The following is a 26,265-nucleotide window of genomic DNA, read 5'->3' as shown; positions in this document are numbered from 1 at the left end:
TTTTCTAACTGGTTATTGCTGAGAGAGGGGTTTTTTGGTGATCTTTTGTTCAGCTGTTATGTTAAACTCTCAGTGGTTCTAATAGTTTGTTATTTGATTCTTTTTGTTTTCATATCATCTACAAGTTTTTCTTTTTCCATTTTTGTATCTTGTTTTTTGTTTATTATATTTTTGTTTAAGCCTTCTAGAACAATGTTGAATAAGTGATGACATCAAGCATCTTGTTTGAATCCTGACCTTAATAGGAATGCCTCTAATTTTTATCTTTAAATATGATGTTTACTATAGGTTTCTGATAAAGTACTGTGGCAGCAACACCAAGAGCTGCACTGATAACAGCTGTTAGCATTTACTGAGTATGTAGTATGCAGCAGATGTATACTACACTGCACTAGGTGTATACTGACTTATTTAATCTTTTTTTTTTAACATCTTTGTTGGAGTATAATTGCTTTACAATGGTGTGTTAGTTTCTGCTTTATAACAAAGTGAATCAGCTATACATATACATATATCCCCATATCTCCTCCCTCTTGTGTCTCCCTCCCACCCTCCCTATCCCACCCCTCTAGGTGGTCACAAAGCACCGAGCTGATCTCCCTATGCTATGTGGCTGCTTCCCACTAGCTATCTGTTTTACATTTGGTAGTGTATATATGTCCATGCCACTCTCTCGCTTTGTCCCAGCTTACCCTCTCCCCTCCCCTGACTTTTTTTTTTTTGCGGTGCGCGGGCTTCTCACTGTTGTGGCCTCTCCCGTGGCGGAGCACAGGCTCCAGATGTGCAGGCTCAGTGGCCATGGCTCACGGGCCCAGCCACTCCGCGGCATGTGGGATCTTCCCAGACTGGGGCTCGAACCCGTGTCCCGTGCATCGGCAGGCGGACTCTCAACCACTGCGCCACCAGGGAAGCCCCCCTCTGCCTTATTTAATCTTGACAGAAGTCCTACGAAAGTAGGTCGTGGGGTTATCCTTATTTTACAGATAAGGAAAATGAAAATTAGGGATATTAAATAACTTGCCTAAGATGTTTTACAAAAAATAGAGGAGCTGGGATTGAATACAGGCAGTCTGATTACAGAGTCCATCCTCTTATCTACTTCATGAATATAAAGATGGTCTCTTTCAGTCTAGTTTTCTAATACTTTGTTGTTATTTAAAAATTGTAGCTGAACAGTTGTTGAATATTATCAGATGCTTTTCAAGCATCTAGTGGAATGATTGTGTTATTTTTGTCTTTAATCTATTAGAAAATATAGTGGATAACATTGGTATCTTTTCTCATGTTGAACCATACTTGTATTTTTAGGCAAAATACTTGTTAGTATTTATGGCTTTTTTTTTCTTTTAAATACATTGCTAGAACAAATTTGCAAATGCTTTATTTAGGTTTTTTCACACCAATTCATAATAGTTTGACAATAGTTTTCTTGTGTAATCCTTGTTTGATTTGTTATCCAAATGACTCTGCAACTTCTGGCCGAAACAGGGAAACAAGGATAAGGTTTACCCTCATGTCTGAAACAACCATAAAACAGAAAAAATACATAAAACAGTGATAATCAAGCACTGGACACTGGATGATGAAAGGCAATGATCTTGTGAGATGGGAAACAAATGAGGTAGATCCTATGATTGAACTAGCGTACTACCTTGAGAGAGTTTCCAAACCATGTCAGAGGTTGGGGAAATCTAGGCTAAGCTCAGTGGATACTCTTTGAAGAGTACTGGAGAATACTGGAGAGAATACTAGAGAATCTTGAAACTCTTGAAACAACAGAATTCTTGAAAGCTTCAGAGTCCCCTTCAGTTATTTAGCTGAGTGCATGCATATAAAGAAACTACCGAGACTTCCCTGGCAGTCTAGTGATTGAGACTCCACACTTCCACTGCATCAGGTGTGGGTTCGATCCCTGTTCAGGGAACTAAGATCCCACATGCTATGAGGCGCAGCCAAAACAAAGCAAACAAAAAAACAACAACAAAAAAGAAACTGCTGAGAAAGAAGCTCATGAAAGGATTAGAGGTAACAGTGCTTAATGATTCCACAGGGTTAGTTAGGAATTGTGCCTGTCCTCACCAGCCAGATTGGAAACCATCTTGATTCATGAGACATTGGATAGAGTACACAGAAGGGTCTTGTGTCAGTAGTAGGGAATAATTAGTCCCAGAATAAGCACTGCTCCAATCCCACCCAACTTATCTTTAAAAGCAAGACCTGAAAGGATCAGATTGTTTTCAAGTAAGTTAACTTTGTCCTGGAACAGGACAGGATTCTGTGTTCAAGAATCTTTAATAGGAATACAGAAGTATCCAACACGCAACAAGGTAAAATTCACAGTGTCTGACATTTAATCAAAAATTACCAGGTATGCAAAGAAGCATGAAAATATATGTATTAGAGAAAATTCAGTTAATCAAAACTAACCGAAAGCTGACACATATTATAATTATCAAAGACACTAAAGCAGTTGCCATAACTGTGTTCTATATGTTCAAAAAGTAGAGTTATGGAAGATATGAAAAAGACCCAAATTAAACTGTGCTAGGTATGATTTTAGATACTAGAAATATAGCAAGGAGCAAAACATACAAAATTTCCTACTTCATCTGCTCACATTCTATTTTGGGGACACCAACAGTGTATTAGTTTCCTAGGGCTGCTATAACAGAGTACCACAAACTTAAAACAAATTTATTCTTTTAAGTTTCTGGAGACCAAAAGTCCTTCTGAGACTCTGGATAGAATCCTTTGCCTCTTCATAACTTCTGGTAGTAGCTGATAGTCCTTGACATACCTCGGCTTACAGCTGCATCATTCTAATCTCTGCCTCTGTTGTCACATGGCATTCTTCCTGTGTATTTCTGTCTCATAGCAGACACCAGTCATATAGTAGTAGGGCCCCACCCTACTCCAGTATGACATCTTTTTCTTTTTTTTTTTTAATAAATTTATTTATTTATTTATTTTTGGCTGCATTGGGTCTTTGTTGCTGTGCGCGGGCTTTCTCTAGTTGTTGTGAGCAGGGGTACTCTTCGTTGTGGTGCACGGGCTTCTCATTGGGGTGGCTTTTCTTGTTGTGGAGCATGGGCTCTACACGCGGGCTTCAGTAGTTGTGGCTTGTGGGCTCAGTAGTTGTGGAGCGCAGGCTCAGCAGTTGTGGCACACAGCCTTAGTTGCTCCACGGCATGTGGGATCTTCCCAGACCAGGGCTCAAACCCGTGTCCCCTGCATTGATAGGTGGATTCTTAACCACTGTGCCACCAGGGAAGCCCCCCAGTATGACATCTTAACATCTGATTACATCTGTAACAGATTTATTTCCAAACAGGGTCACATTTTGAGGTACTGGGGGTTAGGACTTCAACATATCTTTTGCGGGGACACAACTCAACCCATAACAGACTATAAGTAAAATAAGTTAATTAAATAGTATTTTAGAACAGGGATTGGCAAACAATGGTCTGCAGACTAAATCCAGCATGCATTCCCTTTTTATAAATAAAGTTTTATTGGAACTCAGCCATGCCAGTTTGTTTACATACTGTCACTGACTGCTTTTGCACTCCAAAAACAGAGTTTACTAGTTAGTTGCCACAGAGACCTGAAGGCCCACAAAGCCTAAAATATTTATTATCTGGCCCTTTACAAGAAATGTTTGCCAGCCTATTTTAGAAGGTTAAGTGCTAGTGAGAAAAAACAGGAAAGGGAGGATATGCAATATAGGCTAGTCAGAAAAGACTTGTATGAGAAGGTGAATTTGAGCAAAGACTACAAGGAATTTATCTTTATGTACTGACTTAGAAAGATGTCCAATACGTAGTGTTAAGGGAAAAAAAGTTACAGAACATTTTTGTGATCCCATTTTTGTAGACTGATAAAGTATATATTTATACAATATAAAGTTATACACATAGAAACTTTTGTAAGATTATACACCAAATTGTTCACAGTTACCTTGATGGGATTATAGGGGATTTTCACGTGACATATTGTCAATTCCTGTTCATTTGAAAGTTTTAAAATAATTACGTATTTTCTTTGCATTTAAAAATATCCTTGTTATAGATTAAATTTCTTATATGTTATTAAATTATATCAAAGGTTTAACGTGTGTGAAACAATAGTGGGGGATTCAATTCCTTATCTGAGTTTGAAGTTATCTTGTTACATTTCAAAGAGGAATGACCTCTCCTTATGCTAGAATTTAACCTAATACTGAGCAGATTTTAAAGTGAATTTTTACGTCTGTGTGCATATAATAATTTGGCAGTTGAGGAGTCAGTAGCCTTAACTTACTGCTAGTGTAAGACAAAAGGTATGATTTTGTGTAAGATTTGCTTTAACTGCTTTTGTCAGATTCAACAAAATGTTCCTTTCACATGTCTGTGACATACATGGATATCAAGGAGGTTTGGATTAAGCATGAGGGAGCCAATAATGTTTCCAAGCACGTAGCAAAACTACACTAGGATACTTGAATACTCTTATACAAGTGTTTATGGGAGTGCTTTATACTGAAACTCAGAAGATATCTAAAATGAGATGCTTTCTCAAAACCTGAAAGACCAGTAGGTGGCAGGAATTTAAGTACACATATAAAATATATTGTCAAAACCGTCTTTCTAAACAAGACTCTCCTCTCTACAGTGAGACCCAATGAAAAGAGTAAGAGTATGATATTTAGAAGCAGAAGACTTAGTTTCAAATCCCTGCTCTAGTTTCAGATCCCTGCTCTTTCACTTACTAATTTTGTGATTTGGGTAAGTACCTTACCCTGTCTGAATTTTTGTTTTTTCTTTTGTAAAGTTCCAATAATTAATCCCTGCCTTTCCAAACCCAAGAATGTACAATTCCAAGAGTGAACCCTAAAGTAAGCTAGAGATTTTAGGTGACTATAGTGTGTCAATGTAGGTTCATCCTTGGTGAAATGTACCATTCTGGTGAGAAGTGATGTTAATAATGCAAGAGGCTATATATGTGTGGGGACAGAGGGTCTGTGGGAAATCTCCTTACCTTCCTTTCAATTTTGTTGTAAACTTAAAACTACTGTAAAAAAAAAAAAAAAAAACCTTTAAAAAAATAATAAAATAATGATCCCTACCCTATCCACCTGCTTCTCTAGGATATTAGGAGAATCAAGTGAAATAATTTACATGAAAGCAGTTTGTGTAATGTGAAATAGTATACAAGTATTAGTTATTATGAAGTCATGATTAGTACTAATGGAATAGAACAGAGTTGGATAACTTTTTAAATAATTAATTTGATAATCAGTTAATGTAGGCATGACTGACTTTTTGCGAATTTATCCATAATAACACTACTGTGTATGACATGATGTAAAAGGTACCATATTGAAATTTCCCCATCCTGATCCCTGCTCAGCTTATTTATTCAACAAATATTACTTTGCCTTCTATTTGGCAGTCGTAATTCATCTACTATTCTATAGTTATAGTAGTACTGTTTCTATAGTAATAAAGTTTATACTGACAGTCTTCCTCACATGCAGTGTAAATCTAAATTTATTATTCTTTTTCATTCTATCCTAATTTTTTATCAAATTAAAAGGGAAAAAACTCAAAAATCACAATCCATAGGAATAAAAATAATTTATAAAGGGTTAAACTATTAAATATTTATCAATTAAACTCCACTACTTTTTCTCCCACTTAAAACATCCATGGAAATTAAAGTAAGAATGAACAGCTATAAGGATAGCTTTGGATTGTTCTAATTTTTTAGCTAAATCATCCATAAACTTTGTTACTTTAACATTAATAGTAGTGAATTATTTATGATGCACCTTATGCCTCCTTTCAACACATTACCATATTGAAACCACCATAGTTGAGGAATTGCTATTGTAGAACAACTGCTCAGTTCTTGAAAAAATCCTTTCCTGTATCTGTGGTTAGTGGTCATGTTTTGGCTTCATAGAACCTTCCAAAATAACATGCAAATTTCAAGGAAAATCAATATATACAGTATGTGCTTATAATATATGCATAGAATATTCTGCAAGAGATGAGGAGAAAGGATAGTGCTAATAATAGAATTTTAAATTGATTATTTGCTGTCAACAGAATGAAAGGGGAAAAATAAGCAGAGTACTATCAATTCAATCAATTTTAAAACAAGATAAGCCCCCAAATGAAGTGGACTGTATTGCATATAATATTTTAGATAGTATCAATACTATTGTGTCTCCATCTCTTAGGTTTGGACTATGATATCAAGTTCCTTAATAGATGTTCCTTTATCACATTTCAATGACAATCCTTTAAAAATTAGGAAACATTACTTTCTAACTTAAAATGCGAAACCTACCTTTGCCTGTTTTCCTTTTACTTGTGTTTCATGGCACTGCTCACATAAATCTAATTGCTTTGAAGTAATCATAAATACTTTCATGGGACTTCTTGTTTCAGAGTTTTGTTATAAGACTATAGTACATAAATAGAAAGATTGCCAGTTTTCAGAACTATAAAGAAACCTCTCTACAGTGTGAACGAGGTACTTGGTAAGGTAGGTGGTCAGGATGACATGACCACATACCACTCTACCAACATGCTCAGATATTTCTCTGTTCTGTTGTTTTGATGAACAGTTGAATGATGTGGTAGATTTTTCGACTCTGGGACTATTTAAAGTTGGGAAGTAAGGAATAAAATAGGTGGAGGAAAATGCATCCTGCACCTTAGTTCTTTTATAGCTTTACCTGAGACAGTCTAAGCAATTCATTATCAAATTATTTTGTTATAGAGTGACTGTTACCTGGTTAGGGAGTATAAAAGTATTTATATTTTGTAAAATAATACTATGTTTCAAGTGTAGTACTATGAAGCCCTCATCAAGAAGTTAGTAGTTTTATCTTGGAGAGATACACATTAAGTACTTTTTATTTAAATTATATTTATTTTCTATTTTCTAAGTACTGAAGCCACAGGGTACAACATTGGAAAAGGTATAAAGAGCACACTGTAGAATCTCCCTCCCACTCTAGTGTCTCAAACAGCCAGTATTTGAATTTTTATCCTTCTAGAGATGTTTTATGCACATATAAGGAAATGAGTATATGTTTTGCCTTTTTTGTTGTGTTTTTGCCCATAAGTAACAAATACACTGTTGTGTACCGTAGCAATGTATTTTAGATATGATTCTATATCTGTACATTTTTTTAATGACTACGTGTATACTGTGTTTGGATATGCCATAATTTACCTAGTCCCTTATTCATGAACATTTAGGTTGCTTCAGCCTTTTACTATTAAAAAGAATGCTGCAGGGCTTCCCTGGTGGCGCAGTGGTTGAGAGTCCGCCTGCCGATGCAGGGGACACGGGTTCGTGCCCCGGTCCGGGAAGATCCCACATGCCGCGGAGCGGCTGGGCCCGTGAGCCATGGCCGCTGAGCCTGCGCGTCCGGAGCCTGTGCTCCGCAACGGGAGAGGCCACAACAGTGAGAGGCCCACATACCGCAAAAGAAAAAAAAAAAAAAGAATGCTGTAGTGAATAACCTTGTACATGTGTTGTTTTGCTCATATTCATAGGATAACATACTAGAAGTAGAATCATTAGATTCAAACGTACATGTACTTTAATTTTGACTGATAGTGCAAAATTGGCCATACACCTTGTCTGGGTAGGGTTTTTGTTTTTAATTGAGGTCTCATTTACAAACAATAAAATTCATAGTTTTAGGTGTACAATTTGATGGGAAGGTTATGCCAGTTTATAACTGGCAGTGTATGAGAATGCCTTTATGTCATATTCTCATAACACTGTTGGTAACTTTTTAGTTTTTATATTTTTGCCAGTATTCAAGGTGAGAATGATATTGCAGTAGTTTTGTTTGTTTTATTATTTTTACTAACTACGACTTACATACAATAAAGTTCACAAATCATAAGTGTACGGCTCATGTTCAGTATCCCAGAATGCTCCCTTCTGTCCTCCCACCACCTTCCCTCCAAAAGAGAACCACTGTTCTGACCTATCCCCATAGATTAAGTTAGCCTGTTTTTGAACTTCATATAATTGTCAGTGTCAATGCTGAGGCTTATCATGTGCTTTTAACTTGGTAAAGAACTGCCACATTGTTTTCCAAAGTGTATCATCTTGCATTCCTATCTGGGTTGTTTTAATTTGTATCTCACTATGAGTGAGGTTGAAAGTATCATTTCATATGTTTGAGTTACTTGTATTTCCTTCTCTATAAACTGCCTGTTCAGCTCATCTTGCCTGTTTTCTTCTAAAAAGGCAAGATGAGGTGTTGGAATTTTTTTAGTGATTTGTAGGCATTCTTCATATGTCAGGAGATATTTTTGGTCAGGCTATGAATTACAAAAACTCTTTCCCCCATTTTGTCGATTATCTTTTGAAGTTGCTAATGCTGGGTTTTGCCATGTAGAATTTTGTCTCTCTGAAGCTCTCAGTCTCACAGAGTATTTACTAATAGTGCAAGACTTCATAATACGGAAACAGAATTGCTCTTTTAATTAACCTTAAAGTATAAATTGTTTCCCAGTAATATTTTATGTAGCCATAACTTTAGTGGGAATAAAGAAAAATATTCTGAAGACTTCAACTTGTTTTCTGCATTCTCATAAGAATTTTACCACCTTTTAGAAAACAGCTATACAGTGGAAACAAAAGAGCTTTAGAAATTGTGTCTGAATTTATTATGTGTAGTAAGAGTAAAAATATTTAAAATAATATTACATGTGTCTTTTACAGAAATATCTATGCAAGATGTTGACATTGCAAACTTGGATAGTGCAAGCCTTGTTTATTTTCCTCACCACTGAATCTGTAGGTAAGGTTCATGAAATATCCTACCTCCCAACCCCACAAATTAGGTTTGTGTATTTTTGTATAATTACATAACTAAGCTCATGTTGAATAATTAATTATGCTTATATATTTATTCTTTCTAGGATCATTATTGAGAGAATGATGTTGTCTTAAAAATGAATTTAAGAAGTAAAAAATACTCTTGATAAATTATAATTTGAGTTGAAACACTCAATTACTCAGTAATCTTAAATCCTGTTTAGCTATACTAACAGTAACTTTAATGTAGAGAAGGAAAAAAAGGGTTTATTTTGTTTGTTTCTATAAATAAAGAAATAGGAAATTTGTTAACTTTTAGCACTTCACTCCAAAGGTGTCACTGAGCAGCAGTGTGATTGTGATAACAGAAAAAAGAGGTCACCTAGAGCAATACTGCTCATACTAGACCACAGCCTGTCTGAGAACTGGTTGTTTTTGGTCCACAATGAGATGAGTACAGAAATTAAGAATAAATGTTTAGAAACTCTTTTAACAATTTGACATAGCCGTGACATCCAAGCATGTGATCAGTGGACTTGTCCCATTGAACATTAATATAAAACAAAAGTATAAGTTTGTGAAAGATTGGGAGAAGAAAACCTAAACTGATCCTTCACCACAGATAGTTTGAGAAGCACTGCTCTAAGTCAAACCCTCTTCAAGTTCAAGAATGCAGCCTCTTTTTAAACAGTTGAAATGATACAAACCTTATGTTGAAATTTTTCCTTATTTAAGTCTTTCCTTAGTCTTGAACCCAAATTTTCTTCCTTGTAACTTTTTCTCATTAATCCTAGAAATCCTTCTATAGTAGGCCCACATTCCTTTCCCATGTTCAACTCTTCAAGTATTGAAGGACTGCTTTCCTGTGTCTGTAACCCCTCTCTTCCCCAAACTAAATTTACCTAATTATTCTTCTATAGGACTTGGCTTCCAATCTATATGTGCTGATTACCCTCCTGACTCTTCTCTTAGTTTCCCATATCACATTTAAAATATAATACCATCCCACCTCTCCTACTTACCAACTATGAAACTTTAGCCATTCACTTAATCTGTGTCTCAGTTTCCTGATCTGTAAGATGGGGATAATAATGGTCCCTAATTCCTAGGGTTATTGTGAGAATTAAATGAGTTAATTAATACACAGAAGGCATTTGAGCAGTGCCTGGCCCACAGTAAGAATTATAAAAAGGATAGTAATAATGTATTATTATTTTATATATTTATTATTTTATTATTATTATTGAATAAAATGCACTTAAGAAAAAAATAAATGTATCAGAATTAGACATGGTCTGAATATAGTGATTTTATTACTTACTTTGATCTGAACATCATTTTTATTAAAGCAACATAGTTTTTTGCCCACTAAGATACACCATAGTTTCATGTTAAGCTACCTACCAGTCAGTGAAAATTCTCACATCTTTTTTTTTTTAACTTGATTTATTTTTGGCTGCATTGTGTGTTTGTCGCTGCACGCGGGCTTTCTCTAGTTGCAGCAAGCGGGGGCTACTCTTCGTTGCGGTGCGTGGGCTTCTCATTGCGGTGGCTTCTCTTGTTGCGGAGCACGGGCTCTAGGCACACAGGCTTCAGTAGCTGTGGCACACAGGCTCAGTAGCTGTGGCTCACAGGCTCTAGAGCACAGGCTCAGTAGTTGTGGTGCACGGGCTTAGTTGCTCCACAGCATGTGGGATCTTCCCGGACCAGGGCTCGAACCCGTGTCCCCTGCGTTGGCAGGCGGATTCTTAACCACTGCACCATCAGGGAAGCCCTCTCAGATCATTTTCACATGAGTTACCTTTTAAGCCATTTCTTCCTCATATATTTATTTCTTATCAACCTAATTAGGAGATAATTTTCTCTCTTGCAAAATCCATTAGCCTATCAGTCTAATCTTTCAACATAATTTTGAATCCTAATGTTATCATCCAAATTGTTGGCAATCCACTATAGTCTTGTCCCTTGCTGATTTGATAAATATGTGTGTGTGTCTCTCTCTCTGTCTCTCTCTCTGTTTTTCCCCAAGTTGTTGATAAAAATGTTGAAAATAACAGGACTACATTATCTATTACTGCCACACAGATTACTCTAAAACTTCATGCCTTAAAATGACATTACTTATTATTTCTCATGGTTTATGTGGGTCAGGAATACAGACGGGCACAGTCAGACTGATTCTTTGCTCTGATATCTGGGGCCTCAGCTAAAATATTCAAAGATTGGGGGCTGGAATCATCTGAAGGCTCATTTACTTATATGTCTGATATTGATGCTGGCTGTAGACTGAGGGCTTTGCTGGGGCGCTTGGCCAGAACACCACACGTGGTCTCCACGTGCCCTTGGCTTCCTTGCATGTGGCTGGGTTCCAAGGGCAAATGTCCCAAGAGGAAAAGAGAGCTAGTCAGAAGTTGTATTTTTTTGATGATCTAGCCTTGGAAGTCACTTAGCACACTCTGTTGGCTGGAGCAGGCATAAGCACCCTTACAGATCTGAGGACAGGAGGGGAATACAGACCCCATTCTTTGTAGAAGGAGTATCAGTCACTTTGTAAGCTGAGCATGTTCAATGGGATACATATATAGGTATGACCTTCGTTGAAAAATACAGTCTGCCCCAAGGACTGAGGGCAGGCACTTCAGCTTACTACTTAAGTCTCCCTCTCATTGACATTTTTAGTCAGTGATTTTTTTATGTATGAGTAATTAACCAATTAAAAATCTATTAGTTTGAAGCTATGAAATTTCTGTTTTGTAGATCAAGAATAGCTAAATATCAGCCGTTTCATAATGTTCATTCTAATATCTGTTTTGTTTTTGTTTTTTTTATAAATTTATTTTATTTTTGACCTCATTGGGTCTTCATTGCTGCGCGCGGGCTTTCTCTAGTTGCAGCGAGTGGGGGCTACTCTTCATTGCGGTGCATGGGCTTCTCATTGTGGTGGCTTCTCTTGTTGTGGAGCACGGGCTCTAAGGTGCACGGGCTTCAGTAGTTGTGGCGCATGGGCTCTAGAGCGCAGGCTTAGTAGTTGTGGCACATGGGCTTAGTTGCTCCACGACATGTGGGATCTTCCCGGACTAGGGCTCGAACCCGTGTCCCTTGCAGTGGCAGGCAGATTCTTAACCACTGCACCACCAGGAAAGCCCCTAATATCTGTTATAGTATATTCTAATCCACAGTTCTTCATCTTGTCTACATGAATATCCCAACTAACTTTATTAAATACCTTTATTTAAATTAAAATACTCTTTTTAAAATTTGATCTCAAGTAGCCTAGTAGTCCTATAAAAATGAGTTTAGTTTGGTATGGGGTGGTTTTAGTGAGCCTGTGTTTCACTTTGAAAACTGGAACATTTGCCCATTTCTAGTATTTCTCTTATTCCATGTGATTAAAAATTGTTATTTAGTCTCTGGTTATGTCTTAACGTTCTTTAGTACTCTGAAGTATATATTTCATAGGTACTGTTCCCTCTAAATATTATAGAGAAATTAAAACAGGAATGATTTTACCAAGGAATAAAGTAAGGTCAAGGGAGTTTTAAGGACTGGCTCAGTATCACAAGTTAACTTATTAGTATGCCACAGATAGAAATTTAGAGTAGTTTGTGCACTGGGACTTGCCATAGACATGTATAAATAATGGCAAGGTCATGTAAATAGGCCACATCACAGGTTTTGAAACAAAGAAATAAACATTCTGACTCTGGGCCTTATGGGTTTTATGAGAGATATGGAATAAGAAGATAATTGTTTAGCTTTTTAAAGTAGTTTTATCCTTTGTGCAGTCTAACTTGGGACCAAGTTGGGAATTGAAAGAATCTGCCTGGTACTTGAGGTTGACTCGGTAAAAGTATCTCAGTGTTCTTTATAAAATAAAGGGTTGAAGTAAATGATCTCCAAGGTTTTTCTCAGTTTCGTAATTCTCTGATTCTGTATGTCTTCTACCTTAACCGCTAGAACCAGTCACCTCTAAGAGACCCTTCCAGACCCCATCAATGTGACTAGATTACTTGTGTCTGGAGAGTAGTAGTAATGATGATAGGCTACCATTTATTGGAGGCCTGTTGAATACCAGGCATTGTAGTAGGTTCTTTACATAACTAATTTCTAATCTCAAAAATCTTTTCAAGATAGCCATTATTAGGGAGGGTGGGGGGGAGGAAGACGCAAGAGGGAAGAGATATGAGAACATATGTGTATGTATAACTGATTCACTTCGTTATAAAGCAGAAACTAACACGCCATTGTAAAGCAATTTACTCCAATAAAGATGTTAAAAATAAATAAATAAAAATAAATTTTAAAAAAAAGATAGCATTATTAACTTCATTTTCCAAGTGAAGAAATTGAAGCTCAGATAGAACTTCAAATCCCATTGGTAAATGGCATTCACCAGAGAAAGCTGCCTTAAGTTTCTAGACAGTGAGAACAGAGAAAGAGAATAGAATCATGCCAAATATTTTAGAATTTTATTTTGATCGTACTAGATAGCCATTAAATAATTTAAAATAGGGAAATGGCATATTCATTTTTGAACAGTAACTCTGGCAGCTGTATGTAAGATAAACTAGAAGGAGATCAGACTGTGGTATAATATGATGGCCTAAGCACCAGAAGCCAAAATAGGGTTGATGAGAAGAGGTTGATATACATACTAAGAATACAGAAGACTCAGGGGAGGAGGCTAATTAGAGAGAGGGGACTAAAGGTTATCCGGCCTAGATGGCTGGATGGGAGTGGTGTTGTTAGCAGAGGTAGAGAAATAAGAATAAGAAAGAATAAATTTGGAAGGGACTGTGATGCATATAGCTTTAGACATGTTCATTTTAAAGTACTTACAGAATATCTCAGGTGGATGTCTTATAAGCCATTGAAAACTTAGGAAGTTAGAGCCAGAGACAGGGGTTTAGATGTCATCAACATGGAGTAGGTGATAGATGAAGCATATGGTTGTATTTTATTTTTTTATACAATTTAATTTTTTGTTTTTTAATATGAGATTTTATCCCATATACTTATTGTGAAAACCAATGTATTTGGCCATCTTATTCTAGTCTTTCTGTTTCTTACTGCTCCCTTGCTCTTTCCTTTTTGTCTGATTTTGATACATGAACAATGTAGACTATCTTTCCATGCCCCCATTCGCACCTCCAAAGGAATTCAGGACTGGTGAAGAGCAGAGACCACTGCCTGTCTTCTGGAGAGTCTAATTTAGACACTGGGTCTGAATCTAGAAACAGGATTGGGGGCAGAGCAAATATGAATCATGCTGCAGGCAAACTGTTTCCTAAACAAAGTTAAAATATTATAAAAAGGGCTGAAGATTGCATAGGTTTTTTTTTTTAAATCCAGCTCCATCTGCCATATAATTTGTATATTTCTTTACAAATTTAGACATTAAGTTCTGATCATATTAAATTTCACAGTGTTTCTTCTTTTTTTGTGTCTTTAGAGATATTTTAATGAAGATTGAGGAACTGCATTGATACAGAATATCATTTTGTACCAGAAAAGTTCAGTCCATTTTTATATTTTCTGTTATTGTTCCTTTTCAGGAGAACTTCTAGATCCATGTGGTCATATCCACCCTGAATCTTCAGTTGTACAACTTGGTTCTAATTTCACAGCAGTTTGTGTGCTAAAGGAAAAATGTATGGATTATTTTCATGTGAATGCTAATTACATTTTCTGGAAAACAAACCATGTTATTGTTCCTTTTGAACAATATACTGTCATAAACAGAACAGCATCTAGTGTCACATTTACACATATATCTTTATTAAATATTCAACTCACTTGCAACATTCGTACATTTGGACAAATTGATCAGAATGTTTATGGAATCAGGATAATTTCAGGCCGTAAGTGTTTTACTTTTTTCTCATTTCAGACTTTGTCATGACTGTTGAATTACAACTTTAATGTCTGTTGTCTATTGGTCTTTATGAAATGCAGAAACTGTCAGCTCAGTGAGTTTTGGACTTTTTTTAATGAGCTTAGAAGTAGAACTGCATTTGCATTACAAATATACAAAAAACCTAAAGAGTAACACAAGTTTTATATTTTTCCTGAAAGCCAAGTATCTGTCAGTTTTCTGGAAAATTATTTTGACATTAGACACCCCCAAAAAATGTTGAATTGAAATCTGTGACTGTATTCATAGTAAGTTTCAATTTCCCTTAGTTGCTGAGAAAGTGCAGTGTAAAGCAACTACCTGAAGAAGGTGAATAAATACTGGAGAGAGTCCTTCTTCCATGTTGAGGCAAATAAGTAAACTTAGTATGATCCAAGAATGGATTACCAAATTTGTGGATCACCTAAAACTATAATTTTGGCATTTGCTTTTCCTGCAGCAGAGTTTGGGAAGGCAATAGGGAGAGAAATATAAATGAATCATTTTTGCTTCTATTTAATTGCCTCTTCCTAACATTCAAATATTATTTTAAAATACTAATGGAGAAGTCAGTTGATAATGTCCAGCTATAAATGAAAGTTGATTTTGTGTAGAAAATTAATTTGAAACATACCTATTGATGATAATTATGATAGAAAATGTATGTTACTATCTAAAAGATTTGAATTTAAATAGAAAAGAAATTAATTTTTTAATCACCAGTCTTTCATTATGTCCTTTTTTCTTGGGTTTGTTTTATTCTATCTAATTTAGGTTGTTTTAAATGTCTAGAGTAGTATATAAATTGCATGTTATTTGTGAATATAAAGCTTTTTGAAAATTTCTAATTTCTCCCTTTTAGTGCCTCCAGAAAAACCTAAAAATTTGAGTTGCATTGTGAACGAAGGAAAGAAAATGATGTGTCAGTGGGATCCTGGAAGGGAAACGCACCTGGAAACAAACTACACTTTAAAATCTGAATGGCAAGTTATTTTAAATTTGTTATGCATTGCATTTATTAAGTTAGCCTTTGGTGCTAGAATTTTTATTTTGTGAAGTAGTAATACTAAATGCAAAGTTTTAAACATTTTATTTAACTTTTTATTTTAGAATATCTGAAACATGAAAGTAGAAAGAATTGTGTAAGAAATCCTCATGTGCTCATCATCCACCTTCAATAATGATCCGCTCATGACCAGTCTTATTTTATATATACCCCACCCCAGATTGTTTTAAAGAAAATCTAGACACCATATTGTCATATCCATAAATATTTTAGTACATCTATCTAAAAGATAAGGACACTTTTTAAAAAAACATGATGACATACCTAAATGAAATTGAAAATACTTTCATATTGTCACATTTTTAATCAGTGTTCAGATTTTCCCGCTTGTCTCATAGATATATGTATGTATTTTTACATTTGTTCAAGATGTAAATAGTCACCATATATTGCCAATTCATATGTTTTGTCTCTCTTAACCGTAGTTTCCACCTTTCTCTCTCTTCTTTCTCTGTGCAATTCAGTTATTAAAATAATGGTTACACATTATTTAATACATTCCTCTGTCCCTTTTTTTCCTAAAACTTGCCATTAGATCTAGAATCTTAATCAGATTTTCTTTTTCTTTTCAAAAATAATTCATAGGAGTATGTGTACTTCCATTAGGAACAGCCACATAATGTTTGATTGATTTTCTTATGCTAAGTTTGAGCAATGGTTTCAGGTATTTTAAAATTCCCCATTAGTTTTTTTTCAAACATAAAGAAAAGTTGAAAGAATTTTACAGTGAACGTTTATACATACTCATTACCTAGATTCTACAATTAACATTTTACTATATTTGCTTTATCACATACCTATTTATCTGTGCATCTTTGTCTCCATCTACCAATCTTTTTTTAATGCATTTCAAAGTGAGTTACAGACGTTTATATACTTCACCCTTAATCACTTCAGCATTTACACCATTAATTAGATTAATTAACTAGATGTTTACAAAAACAGGAACGTTTTTGTTTTTAGGTAAAATTTATGTATCAGTATCTCTTGGGACTTCGCTGGCAGTCCAGTGGTTAGACTCCCGCTTCCACTGCAGGGGGCGCAGGTTCGATCCCTGGTCAGGGAACTAAGATCCTGCAAGCTGCATGGTGTGGCCAAAAAAGAAAAGAAGAAAATTTATTTTTCTCTCAAGATATACTTACATATCTTAAGTGTATTATTCAGTGAGTTTTGACTAGTGCATATACATCTGTGTAACTTAAACCCCTGTCAAGATATAGAACACTGCTGTACTATTACACCCTCATGCCCCTTCCCGGTCAATCCCAACCACCACCCTATTTCACCACATTCCACAAGGCGACTACTTGTCTCATTTCTTCCCTATAGACTTTTGCCTGTTCCAGAATGTCATATAAATGGAATCATAAAGTATGTGCTCTTTTTGTGAAAGGATTAATGACTCAGCAGAATGGTTTTGGAATTTAACCATGTTGTTTCACATTAGTTTTTCACTTAAAGGTTTGAGCATTCATCAGTGATCATTATTTATATATGAGGTACAAAATAATGGTATTTTATCCTTTTCTTCTTTTTTTTTTTCACTCGAAATACTTAAAGAAAGCTTTTCTCCATCAACTATTGGTTACCCTGACGTACAGTTCATATAAGAGAAGCAAAATGGTGTTAATATTTTCCCTTTATTAACCAGTTTTATAAGTTAGTTCCCTACCATCCTCCAAAGGTAGATGTAAGGGGTTTTTCTCCTCATTATGGATTCATATTTAAACATATTTGATGTGTTTTAATCCATTACAGTTATTATTCTTCTTAAACTTAAATCGCCCCATCTTTGGTTAGTGGGAACTTTTCACATTGGCTCATCCTTTTGACACAGCTTCATTAGTCTTTGATAGCTTCCTGATTTCTGAAGTGACATGATGTTCCAGGTTCATCTTAATATCAACCATTTCCTAAGTAGTCATGGTTCCAGTTAGTGTGAAGTACTATTTAGAGATTACAGTCTGGGTGTTGGGAATCTCATTGCTACTGGGTTGTTGTTTCTAGGGTTTCTCAGTGGAAAGAACTAAGAATGTTTTTAAGATAAAATACATCATGAATTCATACTGGTATTTCCAATTTAAAATCCAGACTATAGGTTTTTACTTAATTCATCTATCTAACATCTATATCGCCTTTCTTCTATGCTGAAAACCTTAGTTCCCAGCAACACCAACATAATTATTCATTTGCTTTATTCCACAGTAAACAAAACAGCTACAGAGTAACAATTCCAGTATTAGCACCAACAATGTGATTACTAAAAAGAATTTTAAAGTTGTTTTTCTCTCACTAAGGACATAATTAAGTTACTCTTTTAGAGTTACTTGAAATAGTTCCTTTCTGTGTGTTACACCACCAACTCAATACAAGAATTCATATGTTTCATTTTGCTTTCCGTTTTTAAGAATTTTCTTCATTGTGTAAAATAATAAATTAACCCACACAAACTTCTAAGACAAGATATGTTCACAGAGGTCTCTGTTCCCTGTGTCCTTTACCTTATTTCTTCCCTCCCTCTAGAGCAGGGGTCCCCAACCCCCAGGCCACGGACCAGGTCTGTGGCCTGTTAGGAGCCGGGCTGCACAGCAGGAGGTGAGCCGCAGGCAAGCGAGCGAATCTTCATGTGTATTTACAGCTGCTCCCCTCCCCTCGCATTACCGCCTGAGCTCTGCCTCCTGTCAGATGAGCAGCAGAATTAGATTCTCATAGGAGCGCAAATCCTACTATGAACTGCACATGTGAGGGATCTAGGTTGCGAGCTCCTTATGAGAATCTAACGCCTGATGATCTGAGGTGGAGCTGAGGCAGTGATGCTAGCGCTGGGGAGCGGCTGCAAACACAGATTATCATCAGCAGAGAGGTTTGACTGCACAGAGACCATAATAAATCAACTGCTTGCAGATTCACATCAAAACCCTATCAGTGAGTGGCAAGTGAAAACAAGCTCAGGGCTCCAGTTGTATAATTATTTCATTATATATTATTGTAATAATAATAGAAATAAAGTGCACAATAAATGTAATGTGCTTGAGTCATCCTGAAACCACCACCCCACCACCCCCGGTTTGTGGAAAAATTGCCTTCCGCGAAACTGGTCCCTGGTGCCAAAAAGGTTGGGGACCACTGTTCTAGAAGTTGCCTGTTTTGGTTTAGTTTTGATTTATCCTTCTGTTTTAAAATATAGCAAGTATATATATAAATATTCTTAATTGATACATAATTTAAACATGTGAATAAATATAGCCACATCACTTGAAATTTTCTATGGTGATAGAAATCAGAAAGTGGTTTCCAGAGTTTGACTGGAAAGGGATTGAAGGAATTTTCTGGGGTGATAGAAATTCTTATCCCTACCCTATCACCTCCTAGCATACTGTGCTCTGAAAAAGCATACTGTGCTTAAAGAAAGACATTGCTGGTACAATAAAGATTTTGTTTCAGGAAAGGAAAGAAACAGTACTAATATCACAGGAAATGAATAATTTTTAGAGAAAGGTCAGTGGGGATAGAGCATAACATTCTCAATGTGATATTCTTGGAGTAAAATTTTGAAAATAATTTTGTGTTTTAAGATACAGGTCAAACTCAGTTTTAAAGAAAAACAGGTGAACTTTTAACAAATTTTGATTTTAGTGTTCAACAGTTTATTCTAAACTTATTGGAATTAACTTTTTTATTCTAAGCTATAATAATTAACTTTTTTATTCTAAGCTATAATAATCTGGGTCTCATCAAACTCTTTTCAAGTAACCTTTTTCACTCTAATTTTTTCAAATCTATTTTTAATGACTGATTCTACCATTTTTGTATTTAGGGCAACAGAGAAGTTTGATGATTGTAAAGCAAAACGTGACACCCGCACCTCATGTACTGTTGATTATTCTCCTGTGTATTTTGTCAACATTGAAGTCTGGGTAGAAGCAGAGAATGCTCTTGGGAAGGTTACCTCAGATCATATCAATTTTGATCCTGTAGATAAAGGTAGTTATAAACCTAAATTTGAGAATTTATTAGAATATACAGTGGTTTATAAATTAGTTTTAAGTTTAATTAATGTAGAAACAAGCATTTATTTTATTATCTTAGTGACTTTTACAAATTCACTTTATCAACAGCATTAAAAAAAATTTGGAAAAAGAAAAATATCCATAATCCAACCACACTCACAGCTGTTTTCACTTTGACTGTTATCTTCTGGTATTTGTCCAACTATCAAACATTTTATAGCATTGTAATCATAATATACATGTTCTATTTTTATTCTTTTTTAAAATTTCATATATCATAAATACTTAACTGTCTTTTAATATCTGAACCTGAAAAGATTAACACACGTAATAAACTGACAAGGAAAAAAACTAGAGTTTCTTTAGGAGCCTTTCCTTTCCATTAATATAGTATGGCATAGCATTGCTTTTAGAGAAATTATTTCATTTGGTGAGAATAAAAGAATACTGTGAAATAAAATCTAAAGAGTATATTTGCCTTTGTATAAGAAGTTATAATCTATTGGATCTATTTTAATTTTTTAGTGAAGCCCAATCCACCACATAATTTATCAGTCAGCAACTCAGAGGAACTGTCTAGTATTTTAAAATTGACATGGATCAACTCAAGTATTAAGAGTTTTATAAGACTGAAATATAACATTCAATATAGGACCAGAGATGCCTCAACTTGGAACCAGGTAAATTGAAAGTTACTGTTTATTCAAATAGTCTTTCTTGCAACCCACTAACCTAAAAATCCCAATCATTTTCTGAATGTCTTAAGTTTCTGGTTATGTGAAGTATTTTGCTTGACACTTCTTCTAGATCTGTATCTCAAGCAAGGACCAACAGGAAGACATCCAGATAGAAAATACAATTTTGCTCAGTACAGTAGCTTTTAAGTGAAATATGGAAGTGATGCAGGATGATAGGGAATAGCATTTTTGACAAGAGGTGAAAGGACCACAAATAACAGGAAGTAGATTAAGTAGAGGAGTAAAAATGAAGAGATTATGCAGATAAGGTAGAGCAGGAGTTAGCAAATGACATCTGCAGGCCAAATTCAGCCTGTCATCTGTTTTTGTAAATAAAGTTTTCTTGGAACACAGCCACACACGTTTGTTTACATATTGTCTCTGACAGTTTTTGTGCTACATAGAAAGAGTTGAGTAGTTGCAACAGAGACCATCTGGCCCACAGCCTAAAATGTTTACAATCTAGCCCTTTATAGAAAGTTTGCCAGCCCATGAGGAAGGGATTGTAAGACTGAAAAGGAAAAGGACAGTGTACCCAAAGATGATGATATCAGCAAAAGAAGTACTTGGAACTTTTCAAAAGGCTATCATCATAGCATTGAGCTCCCCATACTATTCTTTGTTGTAACTCCATTTATCACTAACAAAATGCTTTTGCTTTGTTTCTCTGGTTGCAGTAATGAGCTTAGAAGGGAATTGAGCCCATGACCTTCCTACTGCTGTCCTCCATTCCACTTATCTAAAGGGCTCAGAATACAATCAGAAAAAGCAACAAACCAAAATGGATTAATGCTTCATGTTGTACATGAGGATTGTACAGAGAGGATACATACCAGAAGTTCTTCAAAATATTTTTTAATATCATAGAATCTTAATTCATTGGTACAAAAAAGACTCGACACCTATTTGGTATTCAGTTTTGAAATCTCAGAGCAGAGTGGTAGAAAGAACCTGTTACTTATCTGTCTTTATTTCCTGAAAACCAAGTTTATCTACAAAGATAGCTTTTGTTTTTCTTAATTGGGCTGGATATCTTCCTTTTGCCTATCTAGATCTACACTGTACCCTTCTCCACCCTACTCTTTGTCTTGAGATGCTGACCTGTATGGACTTTATCTGTTGGTTCTCTCTAGTTTCCTAGTGAGTTCCTAGCTAATGGGAGGAGGGGTCCTGGCAAGAGAGAGGAGAGAGAGAAGTGAGATCAGCATATTTATTTTCCCTGCTTCCTCCCTGGAGCTTTCCTGTCTCAACCTGAGGTCACTGCTCCTCTCAAGTTAACCCTTTGTGACCCTGTTCTTCCAGGTTCTGGTACCACCCCTCATCCCTTTGGGTCTAAAGGTGGTAGCACCTAGAAGCCCCAGAGTACTGCCTATACTATCTAAGGTTTCCCTACACTCTGCCCATACTTCCTATAGTAAACCCTCCTTGAATTAAATTCTAATTGGAATTTCCATCTTTTTCCTGCTGAGACCCTGAGTGTTATAAGAGCATAGAAGAAAGAGAGAAAGAAAAGAAAGGATGAAAGGATTAGTAATAGATGTTTCTGTATTTCCCAAACCTATTAACTTTACTGATTTTGACTGCTTATTCACTTGCATTTATTTCTCTCCAGAGCTTGAGTCAAATTAGTCTTCTTTCATTAGTTATTAGTCTTATTTCATTAATTAGCTTTTAAAATCTTAGGCAGTTTAGAAGACCTATAATAAATACCTTTGGGGTTTTTTTTTGGTCAATTTGCTTTGTTTTCAGATTCCTCCTGAAGATACAGCATCTACCCGATCTTCATTCACTGTCCAGGACCTTAAACCTTTTACAGAGTATGTGTTTAGGATTCGTTGTATGAAGGAAGATGGTAAAGGGTTTTGGAGTGACTGGAGTGAAGAAGCGAGTGGGATCACATATGAAGATAGTAAGTAAATAAGTATATGAAGAAAAAAGCATTGGAATTCTGACTATAAATTATGTCTGGTTTTAATAATACAGATCTCATTGCTTCTTATTTTGTGATCATTTTATTCAAACTGATATTTTACACTTCTTAAAGGATATCAAGTATAAAATCTAATATGCATTATTGATAGTACAAATCTTTTTGATACCTAATTAAAGAAAATTATGGAATAGTGTCTTAGATACCACGAGAAAACCATTAACGGTTTGTAAATCCAGAACATTTTATTAAAGGAGAGTAGTCCAGAAATATCTCTAACTAGAGAATCATATCCTGAATCATTAAAATCACCATCTAGCAAAATGTGTTTTAGACCCTCACTATCAAAAAGATATTTGTACTATTGTTTTTATTTATTTTTTCTTTTTTTATCAGTACTTAATAAGCCTCTGGAAAAGCATCCTGGCATTTTGGTTGGTTGATTTATTTTCATTTTCCCTTTTTTTCTCATGATAATACAGTGTATATTATTATAGAATCCAAAAGGCATAAAAAGATACACAATGTAAAATCAAATTCCTTCCCCAAAGCAGCTAATGTTAATAATTTCTTCTGTAGCCATCAAGAAATAATCCTATGGCATAGTATTTTTTTTTGTTTTTTGGGGGTTTTTTTGGAACATTTTCCTATCATGGTCACCCTCTTTAGGTGTCAGTGGCAGCAGCCATGGCTTTAAAACCTTCCCTACCACCTGTATCCCTTCACTTCCATGGAGCTCTTCCAGAGGTTTCATGAGAGTTACATGAATTGAGAATGTCAAAGGCAGAAAAGTAAAGTACCCCTTCTCCACCAAGAATTTTCTCTCATTTTGATAAATGCCAGGAAAGAAAGTAATCCTACTATTGCTTGTTTGGGAATCCTCGATCAGATCCCTTTGTCTTGGTCAGAAATTCTTTTCTTTTTTTTTAAATTAATTAATTAATTTATTTATTTTGGGCTGTGTTGGGTCTTCGTTTCTGTGCGAGGGCTTTCTCTAGTTGTGGCAAGCGGGGGCCACTCTTCATCGCAGTGCGCCGGCCTCTCAGTGTCGCGGCCTCTTTTGTTGCGGAACACAGGCTCTGGACTCGCAGGCTCAGTAATTGTGGTTCACGGGCCCAGCTGCCCCGCGGCATGTGGGATCTTCCCAGACCAGGGATCAAACCCGTGTCCCCTGCATTAGCAGGCAGATTCTCAACCACTGCACCACCAGGGAAGCCGCAGTCAGGAATTCTTAAGCTGATATTCTTGGGGCCTTTAAAAGTACTTGGGTCAGTTTGGGGGAGTTCTTGAACTACTTCAAAATGTTGACAAAATATTGTGGTTAGTACTTGTGTGAATTTTCTGGAGCGATGGTACATAACCTTGTCAAATCAAAGAGATATTTGGTGTCCAAAAAGTTATGAACCATTGGATTATGCTTTTCTTCAAATTAGTGAAAGAAGCTCCTAGGTCCTCTTTATGTTAGGAACCATTTCCAGCCCATAAAATTTCCTTTATAACTTAATGTTCTTTATTCTTTTGGGGCTCTGCACTGTACTCATGTATATATCTATTTGAACTCCCTGTACCAGCAGCTTTTTCCCCAGCCTTCCTGGTCTGCCTTTCCTCTTTTCTCTGTTTTGTCACCTGTAGTTATCTCTTCATGATCAGCACATCACGGCTTAGATTTTATTCAGATCCTTTTTTATTCTGTTGAATACCATATTTTGCAATTATATTTATAAAAATTTTGAATTTTTAAAACCTAATTATCAGCATTTGATGTTTTGTAAAGTGCTTTTTCACATGGTTGGTGATTATTACAACAATCCTGTGAATTCATTTTTATAATATCCCATTACATTGACTCATCCCAACATAAGGTAGTAAACTTATACTACATTTAACTCCATTTATTTTAATTTGTCTTCTGTTCTTAAATGTATGCATTTAGGGGTTTTAAGCATGTATTTAAATATGATTTTTCAGTTTGATTTTTAGCAATAAGAAATAGTGATACATCTTTGGTTATTGCTTAGGATATATTTGTACCTTTAAAATTTTAAGATTACAAAAGAGTTTCAATGTACTCTAAATCATCAAGCTATCACCCTGACTAAAGGAAGACCCAGGCATATCATGCTGGGATGGGAAAAGGCTGGTATAAAGAAAGAGTTAGAGACACCATATGATTGGAGGGCAAGAATATTAAAAACAAAGTAAGAGAATAATTTCTAGGACTTTATTTTACTGTTATAATAAAAAGTTTATGTCATTTCTTTAGGACCATCCAAGGCACCAAGCTTCTGGTATAAGATAGAGCCATCTCATACTCATGGCTGTAGATCTGTACAACTCATATGGAAGGTAAAAAAAAATTGCCTATTTATATTCTTCTATTTCATATAATATATTTTATATGGTGTTATGAGTGGAGCTTAATTTTTGATATCTATTTGATAACTATAATAAATAGAAACACAAAGCTTTATATATACTATTAAAAAGTCAGGTTCCTAAACTACAGGTGATACCTCATATATATTTCAGTGTAGTTCCGTGAAAGTTATGTGAGAAGAGGGGCCTTGTTGTTGTTTTTTTATAAATTTATTTATTTTTGGTTGCGTTGGGTCTTCGTTGCTGTGCACAGGCTTTTCTCTAGTTGTGGTGAGCGGGGGCTGCTCTTTGTTGTGGTGCGTGGGCTTTTCATTGCGGTGGCTTCTCTTGTTGCAGGACACAGGCTCCAGGTGCGCGGGCTTCAGTAGTTGTGGCACGTGGGCTCAGTAGTTGTAGCTCATGGGCTTAGTTGCTCCGCAACATGTGGGATCTTTCCTGGATAAGGGCTCGAACCCGTGTCCCCTGCATTGGCAGGCGGATTCTTAACCACTGCACCACCAGGGAAGTCCTAGCGGCCTTGATTTTACCAAACTTTTCTCAGTGCCTCATAGAAAATAATTAATCAATGTTTTGGGTAATCAAAGTGTATGCTGGTAATAGGAAATAAAGTTGTTGTGCACTCCATAAATGTTCATGAGTGGATCATACTAAAGTAAGGTAGAAAGAAAAATACTCAAGACATAAAATAATTTAGGCCAACATAGCCACAGTGCAGAATTGTGTAGAGAACAAAAGGCTAAGAGAATGGTGCTTTCCCTCGTAGTTGACGTCATGCTTTTTTTTTTTTTTCTTTTGCGTTATGCGGGCCTCTCACTGTTGTGGCCTCTCCTGTTGCGGAGCACAGGCTCCGCAGCCATGGCTCAGGGGCCCAGCCACTCTGCGGCACGTGGGATCCTCCCAGACCGGGGCACGAACCCGCGTCCCCTGCATCGGCAGGCGGACTCCCAACCACTGCGCCACCAGGGAACCCCCGTCATGCTTTTTGAAGTCAGTCTTCATTCAGTGTATAGTAGTTTTACTTCAGTAGCGAGTTCAAAGTAAGGTTGCCAGTCCCTTCCAATTAAATATTTAGAGATTTGACATAATAGCAGAATTTGTGAACATGAAGAAAAACTGATTAACTTTATTCAAGATTTATGAAACACATTTTTAAAATAAATTATTTTATTACAGACATTGCCTCCTTTTGAAGCCAATGGAAAAATCTTGGATTATGAAGTGACTCTCACAAGATGGAAATCACGTTTACAAAAGTACACAGTTAACGACACAAAACTGACAGTAAACCTCACAAATGATCGCTACATAGCAACTCTGACAGCAAGAAATCTGGTTGGCAAATCAGATGCATCTGTTTTAACTATCCCTGCCTGGGGCTTTCAAGGTTTGTGTCCCTTAGATGGAGCCTGACTTATGAA

At 35.9% G+C, this 26,265-nt stretch overlaps 1 protein-coding gene across 3 annotated transcripts in view; it reads left to right on the top strand.

The window, feature by feature from the left end:
• The window catches only part of IL6ST (interleukin 6 cytokine family signal transducer), a 49,531-nt gene that overhangs the window by 5,591 nt on the left and 17,675 nt on the right, over positions 1-26,265 (top strand). For 2 of the 3 annotated variants that reach the window (XM_019930034.3, XM_073802126.1), the window contains exons 2-9: positions 8,740-8,818; positions 14,391-14,696; positions 15,591-15,711; positions 19,612-19,778; positions 20,330-20,484; positions 22,291-22,450; positions 24,735-24,817; positions 26,021-26,231. In XM_019930034.3, coding sequence (XP_019785593.1) covers positions 8,755-8,818; positions 14,391-14,696; positions 15,591-15,711; positions 19,612-19,778; positions 20,330-20,484; positions 22,291-22,450; positions 24,735-24,817; positions 26,021-26,231 — 1,267 coding nt within the window. In that variant the 5' untranslated portion in view covers positions 8,740-8,754. The remainder of the gene's footprint in view (positions 1-8,739; positions 8,819-14,390; positions 14,697-15,590; positions 15,712-19,611; positions 19,779-20,329; positions 20,485-22,290; positions 22,451-24,734; positions 24,818-26,020; positions 26,232-26,265) is intronic. The other variant, XM_033852873.2, reaches the window with a different exon arrangement.

Source organism: Tursiops truncatus, chromosome 3 (assembly GCF_011762595.2).
Source record: "Tursiops truncatus isolate mTurTru1 chromosome 3, mTurTru1.mat.Y, whole genome shotgun sequence".
NCBI classification, from domain to species: domain Eukaryota; kingdom Metazoa; phylum Chordata; class Mammalia; order Artiodactyla; family Delphinidae; genus Tursiops; species Tursiops truncatus.
Note: the sequence above shows the minus strand (reverse complement) of the source record. Positions and strands in the feature narration are given on the sequence as shown.